General features: G+C 38.7%; 1 protein-coding gene across 9 annotated transcripts in view; it reads left to right on the plus strand.

The window, feature by feature from the left end:
- The window catches only part of Ppp1r9a (protein phosphatase 1 regulatory subunit 9A), a 284536-nt gene that overhangs the window by 164897 nt on the left and 106749 nt on the right, over positions 1-12890 (plus strand). For all 9 annotated transcript variants that reach the window (XM_031381103.1, XM_031381106.1, XM_031381109.1 and 6 more), the window contains exon 4: positions 8749-8869. In XM_031381103.1, coding sequence (XP_031236963.1) covers positions 8749-8869 — 121 coding nt within the window. The remainder of the gene's footprint in view (positions 1-8748; positions 8870-12890) is intronic.

A 12890-nucleotide genomic window follows, 5' to 3' on the forward strand; every position in this document is an offset into this window, starting at 1 on the left:
TCTTAACAGAATGCCAGTTTTTTAAAAAACAAACAAACAAACAAACAAACAAAAAACAAAGTAAGAGAACAAGTGGAAGTGTTTGAAACAGCTGGAATAGTATCAGGTGTTTTCCAGCCTCGGGAGTCATCCTGCAGTGTGCGTTCATGGTCCACAGACTGAAAAGGAGGACTCCCTAGAATCCCATGTGCACTACAGGGAACAGTTTCTACTCCTGAGGAAAGAAGGAATAGATTTTGCTGATATATAAAGTTTTCATGAACACAGGTTATCTGAGAAATTTGCTTCCTGCTAGCAAAAAGGAAAAGACACAATCTACTTGTTTAAACAGTAAAGATGAATCAAAGATGGGAATTCTGTATAAATGTGAAACATAAAACTGTATGGATAATGTAATAATTAGATCATATGATGACTGCCCAGCATTCCACTAAGTATGACTCTAGTTCAAGGACACATACACTCGGAGTTAAACTGAAACAGAGAGGTGCTCTCATTTTTGTATATTTAAAAATATACATGAAGGGTCTAGTGTGTCTCACATTATTGATAAGAGCCAAACTTGAGAAAAGCCCAAGTATTTATAAGAGGCGTGACAGTCTGCCTAGTCAGTTACAAATTGTGATTGCAGTTCATGAAGCAGTGTGTGTGACCTCTACAAACATAAGGTTGAGGTCATATAAAGAGGAAATCACAGAGGTCACTCACCTATGCTTCCAACTGACTTGAATTTCAAACCCAGGGGAAACTGAACAGCATATAACTGAAGGCTATGAGATACACAGATGAGTAGTTGTTATTTTTTTTTTATTAAGTTGGTGTTTTCAGAGGAATGATGGGTAAAATAGATACATTGTCACCAAAAGTTAAGGAAAGCTGGGGCAGGTGCATAAGAAGCTTTCTGCAGTGGCTTTGGTGTCTAGATTAGATAGAGCAAGGACTTTTGTTTACCTTTGCACTTGTGGCCCAGGTAGCCCTTTAATTCTGTAGTAGCTCTGGCTACTCTCCAGCCTGTGATCCTTCTGCCGCAGCGTATAAATCCTCTGTAGCCCAGGCTGGCCTGGCATTGCTGAGTCTCCTGTCTGTCTCTGGGATTACATTTGTGTAGTACCAGACCTGCTTATTCTCTTCTTTAAACATATTTCACAGATAAACAGTTGAATTCATTATACTGTGTGCAAATATTTCCCTTTAAATTTAAAGTGGAAAAATTAACTAACCAAAGGAAGTAAAGTTATTCAAAGTTTCACTACATTTCTTTCACAAGTAGATCTAACAGGCAGAATACAAATTAGGAGTAGATTAATAAAAACAAATCCATTTCAAGCTGTCTATAAAGGCAAAATACACAGCTGGTAGAACATGAGATTGTTTTTAAAAAAGAAGAGCAATCTTGAACAAAAATTAGAATCTCAGTACTATCATGAGAATCTGGAAACTATAAAATTCTTAGATACATATTTGACAGAAAATTGAAGCTCTTATTACCATCTGTCTTGGAAAGGGATATCTTTTTCATGTAAAAGCCTTACTCAAAATAAAAATTACATTAGCGTCTTTCTTTAAAATAAACATTTAAGAAAGTCATTGTCTGTGAATCAGGAAAGGTAAAGGAGATACATCTTTTTGAAGGTTCAGACGTTTTTATTTAAAGATTTTCAAAAACTATATATGAAAAAGCTAACAGTGTGATTAACTGTACACTTCAAAATGTCTTTAAGGCATTTAAGAAGTCCTGGGATAGAAAAATCACAGAATTGTCTTGATCCAGTAGATAATTCAGCGGCAGGTGTACAGTGCTAGTAAGAAAAATAAAAACTGACTCTCGATCATATAAATATTCCTATGAAAATCTCTCTGTCCGAAAGCTTGTTCTTCATAACTTGACTTTTAATAATTTAGTGACTATCTGCTATGTGATGTTTAACTGATTTTTTTCTTAATGTACAAAGGTTATGTCTCTGAAATCTAATCTGGACAATTTCAGATGTACTTCCCAGATTTCCCCCTCCCCCTCTGACTGCTATCAACTTTTTGTATTAACTAATGCAAAACACATCGAGTGTTGAGAAACCTGGGCTGATAAATGCATTACGTACATGGTCGGTTCTGCCGTCTGTCTAGACTTCTGCACAGCAGAATGGTTTAGGGAAGGCAGAACATCCTTTTCCTCTCCCTGTTCTGCTCCTCTTTCTCCCCCTCCTCCTCTTCCTTTGCTTCCTCTCCCTCCTCTTCTTCCTCAAAAGAGAAGCAAGAACGAACCCCAGCAATGCTGTCATTACTATATAGTTTCACGTAGTACCTACACCTCTCAGAGCAGCAAGGACTTTTGAAACTATGAAATGTCACTGACATCTATCGTCAAACATAGGCATGAAATTAAAGAGTTGAAAAATACTCAAAAGAAATAACTGCTTAGCCCTGATCCCCAAGCTGGGAGGATTTGGTAGATGATAACAGAGTGTCTGGCAACCTGTCCCAGAACAAAGAGTCCCCTCTGAGGGAGATGATGATCATACACAGCTGACCAGACAAGAACACCATGGTGGAAGACAACTTAATTTTCCGATGTGTTTCAGACTTACACAGTTGCCTTAATCAAAGTATTAATAGCAGTGAATTATCTCATATGTGCCAGTGTGGAAATAACTGTATTAGTGAGTCAGGAACTTCATAGTTTCAGAGTTGGTTTTCTTTACGTGTGGTGACAAAAGAGTGTACCACTGCTTCCTGCATGCTGGCTTTTATAAGTTTTTAAATTTTAAAGTGTTAATACAAGAATGAAAATGATTAAAAGCCAATGCAAAGTAGCAAAAGGACATATCCTCCTAACCACAAGCCAGTCTGTGATAACAAAATGTGGTGTTACTGGCTGCTGACGCGTTTACTGAAGACTACCTTTATAAGTGAAGTTCCCTTTAAAAGTGCCAAGTCACTTCTAAAAGTGAAGGCAGACAAGCCCATGTTAGAGCACATGCCTGCCACCCCAGCACATAGTGGCAGAGGCATCTGAAATTTAGGTCCATATAGGCTGCTGACTAGATAGTTTTCCAAACCTCAAAAGACAAGGGAGAGAATGTAAATCCAACAAAATCATGGCACCGAGAAAAGAAAAATGTTAAAGTAAATAGTGCAAAGGCTTTTCACTGACTGGATCCAACCTTTGACAGTTCTGACTAAAGAACACCAAAGGCAAAGAAAGGCAAATTAGCCGTGTGTGTAGTAAATGCATACAAATGTGTAACATGAGTGTTGTCAGGCCCTGAAGTTCTCTGACACAGCTGATGTGTACCTAGAAGTGTAACATGAGTGTTATCAGGCCCTGAAGTTCTCTGACACAGCTGATGTGTACCTAGAAATGATTTATTTTCTAACAATGTGAATTATCCAAGTAAACAGATTGGCAAGTTGCCGTATCAGCATTGGAATGGTATCTAGTATATAAAACATGAAAGCATTTCACTAGGATAATGTCTACAGGCAAACCATGCAAGTGCTTACTTGGAAAGGTGCCTATATATAAAATGTGACATGCCTGGTGAGGATGGTATTTACAGACAAAATATGGAAGTGCTTCAGCCCCAAATGGCTCCATTGCTCCCAAGGAACACAAAGCCGGTGTCACTTTGACCCTTTCACATCAGGTAAAATGAACAGTAAGAGTTTGTTCACCCAAAACTAATTTTCTGTTTAAAAAACAAAGACTATTGTACCAGCTCCAAGTTTTAGAATTATAGGTGAAATAAATTAGCAAACATGGAAATATCTACAGAGACTACATGTGAGAAAATGGGTTTTTAGATATGAGAAAAAAGGCGTAGCCCTCTATCAGCAAAGTTAAAGCCATGCATGCAATTTAGAGAAGACTGTAGTCATAGAATTGTGTTTGAAAAATTTAGTTTAAAAACTTCAAATTAGCATGCGATAGACACTACCTATAAATCTTGCAAAGTGCAAATCACAAAAGCAGTGGAATTCTGCCTTTAAGTCCAGGAGCCACGGAAACATATCACTGAAAGTAAGAAGACAAACTTGGATTGCCATTTAAATGATATGACCAGTATAAAGAACAAAAGATGAAGTTTGCAGAACATCTCCTTTTGCTGACATATCCGTATCCACAGTAGGTGAGTCAGGCTTCTGTGGCTGAAACACAGCACCTGAGATACAGCTGAAAGGCAAGCTGATTTTAGTGTGTGATTTCAGACTATGGCAGTTGGCCATGCTTTGGAGCTCGTAGTAAAGCAGTAGAATGGAGCGTGTGACAGAGGAAGCTGCTCCCTTTTGAAAGCCAAGAATTGGAAGAGAGAGACAAAGGGGCCAGGGTTCTTGTTCCCTTTAAGGGCACATCCTAACTTTGCCTTTTAGGCCCTGACTCCTAAGGTTCCATCCTCTCTCACTGGCAAGTCGAGGATGGAGACTATATAATGCATGAGCCTTTAAGGGGACATGTAGCTAAATCATAGCAGTATCTGTCTTATGTTGGAGACACAATTTCATTTTTTAAATATTAGAATTGCTAAGATAATTTGTCAAGGAAGAGGTCTGCCTCAAGATCCATAAGGTACTAGTAGCTTTTCCATTATTCATACACACAGCTTAAGAGTAAAATGGGAAAACATTTTATTTATAGTAGCAGCAAAATATTGATTATATTTATTACTTAAAATATAGGATTTATCTACTTTATTTATAGAAAGTCATCAAATATTTTGCTGGATATGGTGACTCATTTCTGTAATTTCAATACGTAAGACTAAGGGAGGAGAACTGTCGTGAGTTCACGGCCAGTCTGAACTGCTCCAGGGTTCCAGAGCAAATATCCATATCCATAGATAGAATGGCTTTGTCTCAGATCCAAAACAAAGGGGGAGAAATGTAAGACCTAAGCAACTGATGATTTACCATATCCCAGAATAGGAGGTGTGGAAAGTGGTAGAGCTGGAGAGGCATTCGCCATGACAAGATGGCGCCTACTTCCGCTGTTGACTCCTGGTAAACCACTGTTTGCGCATGTGCATAGAGAACTGTTTGCGCATATGCGTAGAACGAAAAGACTCCAAGTCACGGCCCATCCCGGGGCGTCACGTGGGGTGATGAGCAAACAGCCAATCATGGGCGGACACGCCACACTGTGGGCAGACACGCAGCGCTGTGGTGTATATAAGCAGTGTCGATTATTGGCTCGCCCTTTTTTCCTCTGGATGAGGCAATAAATGCTTGCTGCAGAAGGATCCTAGTGTCCGCGTGTCTTCTTGCTGGCGACACGACTGCGCGGGCAACAGCTGGTGCCGAAACCCGGGAATAGAAGGGCTCCGGGTGCTCTCTCTACACCCTTCTTTAAGTTCAGTGCACTACAGATAGAACTGTCAGTAAAGTTAGGTTACAAGAGATTGTTGTGTAAAATAATTATATATTTTATATAGAAACATTCAGGCCTGAGGAATGTGTAAGAATATGAAAAGTTTAATTTGCCAAATATCTCGATCTAATATAAAGCTTCAATACTCAAAACAAATTATATTTAAATTGGTTAGTCAGTGGAAAATAACTGAAAATACAGGAGGAAATATTAATAGGAGAGAATTTATTATGAAATGCACTCTTTCATAATTCAACAACTATCTGAAATACAAAGTTTAGCACCTTTATTGTATCATGTACAAGAAAGTCTAAACAGATTAAAATTGAATGCTAAAAATTAATGATATTGTATTTGAAGAAAATCTACAACAATATGTATCACCTAGGTTGGTGGGAAAACCCAATCCAAAGCAGGAAAACAGAAGTTAGAAAAGTTAAAATACCCTTTTTGATTATGAGGAGTCTTAACCTGATAAAGACAATTATGTCAGGAAAAAAAAAAACAGTAAAAAATTGAAAAACTGTGTACATTATTGATAACAAAGATAATATCTGTAATATTCTAAGAATCTTTATAAATCATCATAACAAAGAGAAAAATTCAGTTGAGAAACTGGCTTTTTACAGGAAAGGAAGTCTCCTAACCCAGAGTCCTTGGAGATAGGCTCAAATCTCATGGGCGACACTGGGAATGTTGTAGCAGCAAGCACCTCTTTCCTGAGAGGAAGCAAGACTGGACCCCAGGTCAGGGACAGCATCTTCTGTAAAGTGAGGGCCTCACTGTTTTTTCCTGACTGCTTTGTCTACTGAATGCTTTTGCCTGTCCCTGGGAATGTGCAGAGGGAGAATAACTAGTGCTCAGGGTCCCTACTGGGATCCTTATAAAAATTTATATTAATTATATGTATTATGTCTTTGGGAAGAGGGACAGTTGTATGTGTTAAGGTACACATGTGGACATCAGAAGACATGTTGCTAGGGAGTCTGTTCTTTCCTTCTACTCTGTGGGTCCTGGGAATTGAACCTAGGATGTCAAGCTTGGCAGCAAGCACCTTTACCTGTTGAGCAGTCTTGCTCGCCCACTCCTGGGCTTCTTGACAAAAGTTTGTGGTTTCCAAATTTCACTTGTGAGTGGCATTCCTTCCTGTGAACAGAGAAGAGATGAGTTTCCGGGAGCATCTTCTGGTTAAGAGGATTGTTCTCTTCCATCCATGTTTTGCCCTTTAGTTGTTCATTTCTTTTTAGAGGAAGTCTGCACTAGAATTCAAGATGACTCAAGCTAATGTTACTTTTCCTGAAACGAGCTCTATAGATGAAAAAATCTGAATAACATTTTAGTTAGAGCAGTAAGAGGACCTATGGAAAGAAGAAAGGGGATGCTAAGAAGGCCAGAGTCCAGGCAGAGAAAGTAGATTTTAAAGCCAACGAATAATTCCCAGGATTATTTGAGTATAGGATACTTGTAGGGTTCAGTGGGAGCCCTAGAATCCACTGAACACTTTTAACACTTATAGTTTAACAGGTGGTCATTATAATAAAGAGAACACCTGCAAGGGCCAGGAGCAGGAATTCAGGTGACATGCTAATTCCCCAGAGATCTTCTGTGGAGGGGACTGGGAGGGAGGTGGCATTCATCAATGTAGACCTGTCTGCAGAACCATCTCAATCAGAACACAAGGCTAGGCTCCGAATTTGTCTGCTAGGAACACATCATTTGAAGGAACAGAATCACTGCAGAAGAACTCTATGAATATCCTAAGTGTGAACCATGAAACCAGTGCTTTACCGTAATACCCACACAAGAATTCTTTTAGGAGGAATGAGAATCATGTACCTGACCAATACACAAGTCCCTCCTTCCACCCACTGCTGCCCAAGCCCAGAACTTGGGGCGAAACTTCCACAGTGTTCTGAGTGTTGGAAAATCCTCCTGATCACATTCAGGCTATTTATAAAAGAGGAATGATTTGAATGAAGTAAATGTGGAAAGTTGCATATATGCAAACACTCTGATGTAATGGATTAGAATCATCTTTGGTGATCACTCACACATTAGAGGATGCTCGTGTTCTTGCTTTGGAGACGTACCAATGCCTGCAATCAAGGTGGACATGTCTTCAGCTGGACTTCATATTAGAAAACTCATGCAGGGAAGACACCACAGAAGGCAGAATCCACAACAAAACAAACATATCAGCTTGTTGCTAACGGCATCTCGGAATCAAGTGTAGCAGAAAGACAGGATTTTCTACACGGACTTAGAACAAAGTTGTCATAATGGCTGGTGATAAGATATAATCACCATAATATATAACAGAATAATAACAATTGCTGAAAATGATTTTAAATGCATTCACTTGAATGTGTGGATGAGCTTTACTTTAATGATCTGTAGCTGTTGATTAACTATTATCTATTTTTTATGCTGCTGATAAATCATGATTACAAAGACTTTGAGGCTACCAGAAAAATAACCTTGAAATGCTAACAAAATCTTTTTATTTTATTGGTGGTGAATGATATTTGCTCATGGAAAAGACAAATGAAAATGTGAATTAACACATGATTTGTATGTGAATTTGAAATATAACTTTCAGTATTGCTTACAAGGCCAATAAAATAGAAATAAAAGTGACAGATTGTTAATAGAGAAGTGATTTAGTATATCATAATATATCATCATGAAATATTATGCAGTCACTAGAAATGATTTAAGTCTATAAAAGTTTATCCGTGAGGTATCATTAATTTTAAACATGATGCAGAGAGAGATGAAGTCCTATTTGTGTAAAGGAAAGAAAAGGCAATATACATGAGTGTGTGCTTGCCTGTGTATGTATGTGTATACATGTCGGTGTGCAGATGGATACATTGTTACTGATAAGTATAGATGCTTGTGTAGGAGCATCAAGACATGTGCTCACTCATCCAATCTTTATTTTTCTCTTCTTTTTTTTTTTGTGCTAGACATCAAATTCTGGTGTAAGGCACAGAAGGAAAGTGCTCAACTGAGCCATCTGCAAGCTTCATGCAGTCTTCTAAAAGGAGTAGATAGTAAAAATGAAAAGATGAAATTCCAAATAACTAAGGGTCAAATTTATTTAAAATTATAAAGGTTGTTGAATATATGTTTTTACACGTCTGAAGTAGTACATGGTGTAGTCAGGGACTATATGAAATCTGTTGATTATCCAGAACCAAATTATTGCCTTTCTTGAGACCACACTAGATTACCAACAGTAGCAGAAAATGTCTGGATCTCTTGAACCATTTGGGGACTCTCAGTCTATGGAGAAAAACCTATAATTTGCCCTGTGTACAATGAAGAACAAAACTATGCGGTGCTTGGTTGGTTAGGAGCTCACTGTCCTCTCTTTCTCCTAGATGAGGATGGACTCGGCATAAGCATTATTGGAATGGGTGTTGGTGCTGATGCTGGGCTGGAGAAGCTGGGGATATTTGTCAAGACAGTGACTGACGGAGGTGCTGCTCAGCGAGATGGCAGGTGAGCTGAGGGAGAACTGAATTCCAGGAACTGGCTGCACATTTCCGTCAGAATGTTTGATCTTTCCTCTTTTGATTAAAAAACATTTGTGTGTGTGTGTGTGTGTGTGTGTGTGTGTGTGTGTTTCTCAGATGTGGGAGAGTGTGAAAACACTTGAATTACTTTCTTATTGATAGCAAAATATCTATGCACTAAATGTGCATCTGTCAGTCTGCCTGCCTTTGTTTCTCTCCATTCATGGACTTACTCAGTGTGAAGTAGGTCATGATGGAAGAACATGCCTTGGGAAAGTCGGCTTATAACTTTACTTCAGAAATATTAAAATGAATAATAATAATTCTGGTGCTTTTGAAAATGACAGAGGTGGGAAGAGAACTTAAGTCAATTCTACCCTGAGGGGAGTTCTATAGATTAGTGTTCCTCCATATCTTTTCCTATGTAAAAACAAATGCTAGAATAGTGCTTAGAATCTTAGAAGGACACCTGTTCATGAGTAGAGGCTGCCAGCCTGCCTGGGTAGTTTTGGTTAATGTTTTAGCTTGCATCAGCTCAGCATTCATGCAGCTCTAGTGTAAAGATTTAACAAACTGGAGAGCAAAGGATTGACAATAGAAGTGAACAGTGACCCAAGATTCTGACAGTGGAATTCAGAGAACATCATCAAATATTTTTATGTTTGATTACATATTGCTTCACCTTCTTCTCAGGAAGTCTGTGAATCATGGGTCTCTGTTAAGACTCATTCTGTCTTCCATTATCCTAATACCTGTTGGTGTATATGAGGTTCCTAAGGGGCAGGGACCACACTTAATTTACTTACTTATTGCTTATTTAAGGCAGGGTCTCAAGAAAGGTCCAGTGTTAATACTGGAAAGTATTGGTACCAGTACAATGGTACTAAAAGCTGTCCTCTGATTTCCACATGTGTGGACATGAGTACACACATATAAAAACACAATATAGAATAAATAAATAAGCAAAAATCTAAGCTGGGTGTAGTGGCACATACCTTTTAATCCCAGCACTCACTAAGCAGAGGCAAACAGATCTCTGAGTTCAAGGCCAGCCTGGTCTACAGAATGAATTCTAGGACAGCCAGGGCTATACAGAGAAACTATGTCTCAAAAAAACAAAAATTAAATTAAAAAAATAAGTTTTATTTATTTTATGTATATGAGTACACTGTAGCTGTCTTCAGACACCCCAGAAGAGGGCATCAGATCCCTCCATGTGGTTGCTGGGAATTGAACTCAGGACCTCTGGAAGAGAAGTCAGTGCTCTTAACCACTGAGCCATTTCTCCGGCCCCTAAAACTTGACTTGTTTGTTTGTTTCTGTTTTTGTTTTTGTTTGTTGAGACAGGGTTTCTCTGTATGGCCCTGGCTATCCTGGAACTCATTCTTTAGACCAGGCTGGCCTCTAACTTAGAAGTTTGCCGGCCTCCTAATCCCAAGAGCTGGGATTAAAGGCATGTGCCACCACTGCCCATAAAATAAGTTTTAAAATAGGAACTATTACTACCATTATGTAACTCATTGAAAAGGTCCCTTTCTTCAAGTGAATTAAACTTGTAAAATCTACCTTATTTGTAAAAGTCACTTTTGGGGAGCTAGGAAATTATTCTTGTAGTTATTATCAAGCAAAACTAAATGATTTTGCGCAACCTTTTAGGTGAATTGGGTACAAATAAAGACACAAAAAACCGGCTGCACTCCGCTCTCTTGGATCTGCTGTCAATTATAGGCTGTCTTAGAGTTTTCACTTATCTTAAAAGTTAAATTTGATTTCTCCTAACCTATTTACTTTTTTGTTGTCTTACATTGTTTCATTATTTGTACTTATATTAGATCTTTCCTTGGGGCGTTGAGATATTGCTTTTGGATCTGTATCTTCACATGCATTGAAATGTGATGAACATCATTACTGTTGCCTCGGCTTGGTGTCCCCGCCTTTCATATTGGGTTGTTCATTGACAGAGCTGGTGAAGTAGAATGTTCCCCAGCCCCCTTCCCAGAAGTATTGTGCCAACAAATCCCTTTCTGAACATATTAGCTAACCCTAGAGTCCCCCTTCTTGTAATTTCATGAGCCTGATGAACTGACTGGTTCTGATTCAGTGCTGAAGCTTCTCGGCAGCTTAAGAAGAAGGCTTAGAGCACGTGTGCTGTCACGTGGTGTGCATGGCCGCCTGCACTCCTCTTAACCTCCCCAGGATCTTTTCTGGGGCAGGATGTACACTTCTACCTAATGTCCTGACTATTTCTTGACAGACTTCCTATAGCTCTTTATCACCTGGACTCCCACTGATAAATTCCCTCTAGATGATGATTTTTCTTTTCCCCTCTAAAGTATTTTCTACAACCTTTTTTCTTCTTCTTTGATGTGTGTGTATGCACGCATCATGTTTACCCAGGCATATGAAAGGAATTAAGGCATGCCATAAATACAGGTTTTCTGCTTATAAGTTAATTATATTTTAGACATGATAAGTTTTCTGTGGCATTATGGCTATGTGTATTACTTCTCTTGTGTCCCTTGCATTTGAGAGAATTTCCTTTTGGCCTTGGATTATAGGCTGTAGACTCTCCAGGCTAGATGTTTCAGCTTCTCCTACCCATGCCCTTGCTTAATAAGGAGTCATTCTTGTAATGCTTCATCTAAAGAAAGCATTTCAGATTCTTTCCCTATTCACTATAAGAATGTTAGTATCATTCTTATAATGTCAATTATATTCAGTGCTGGGTTAGGCTAATAAGGAACATGTCTGGGGTTGCAACCCCCACCCTCCCTCCTAGTGATGCTAGGCACTGACATTGCCACCTTGGGAGCTCTTCAGTCAGGACAACTTTGTTTACTAAGTTCAGTAAAGCAAGACTATTCTTACCACAGCTTGATCCTTGTCCTCAATCTGGCCTGGAGAACTGCTGTCTTTGCTCTGACCATAGAATATGAGTGTACTTGCCTCCTCTTTTAAAGCTGGCAGCTTTCTTCTTTTCACCTAAAGGAAGCCCAGGATATATCTTTGGCACATTTTAATTGTCTTCTGACTCTGAGGTACAAGTCTGCCTTGTGCTTCCTGGCCAGTGTTAACTACAGCAAGAGTGACTTGAACAGAGGCATGTGGCACTGTGGGTGACTAGCATGCACGTCGTGTTCACAGCATGTGGAAATCTGGCCAATGGATGGTTCTCATCCTGGCAGATTTCATCATGGTATTTAGAATGACATGCAGTTTGAAAGTTTGAGGTTGTTTATTTATAGAATTCTCCACTAAAAACTTTCAGACAGCAGAAGATCATGTGCAATCGAAAGCACAGAGAATAAGATCATAGATAAAGGGATATATCTCTACAGCCTAGGGTGTTTATTTTAGTCATCAAGAAAATATTTGTTGAATGCTTACATTGTAAGAGCAGTGATGTGTACTCATCCTGTTTCAACTTATTTGCTCCTGCTAATAATGTTGATTTCATGTGTTTTATTGCTTCTGCTGTATATAAAAGGAAGCTATAGTTTCTTATGTATACTCACAGGGAAGTGGCGGAGCTTGACAGGAAACCCATAGTGTCTAACTGCACAGTCAGCATTAAGTAGTACATTATAGTTTAGCATGTAGTTCATTTTCATAGTCCATTTTAAAGGTGTGTGTGTGTGTGTGTGTGTGTGTATGTGTGTGTGTGTACGTGCAACTTATAGATTTTTGGCATATTTTTGATTTCAAGATGGGGATCATATCAACATTTTTATATCCAAATTATCAGGAACATCTGATTATTTTGAAACTAATCTCTCAGACTAGATTTACTGTCAGTGTGTTACAGGTTAAATGCTTTAGAATTATGTTGCTAAAGTGCTCTTTAGAAGCATCATTCAGTTTATGATCCCCTGAGCAGAACTCCCAAAGAGCTCCTGCCATACCTGATTCAGACTGAATGTTGCCATATAATAAATCATTAATAATGTGAATATCATGGCATAATTGCTATTCAGTATTTAACTTTTCTTCAGCACTTGCTCTTAACA

The sequence above is a fragment of the Mastomys coucha genome, unplaced genomic scaffold (assembly GCF_008632895.1).
Source record: "Mastomys coucha isolate ucsf_1 unplaced genomic scaffold, UCSF_Mcou_1 pScaffold20, whole genome shotgun sequence".
Classification (NCBI taxonomy): Eukaryota; Metazoa; Chordata; class Mammalia; order Rodentia; family Muridae; genus Mastomys; species Mastomys coucha.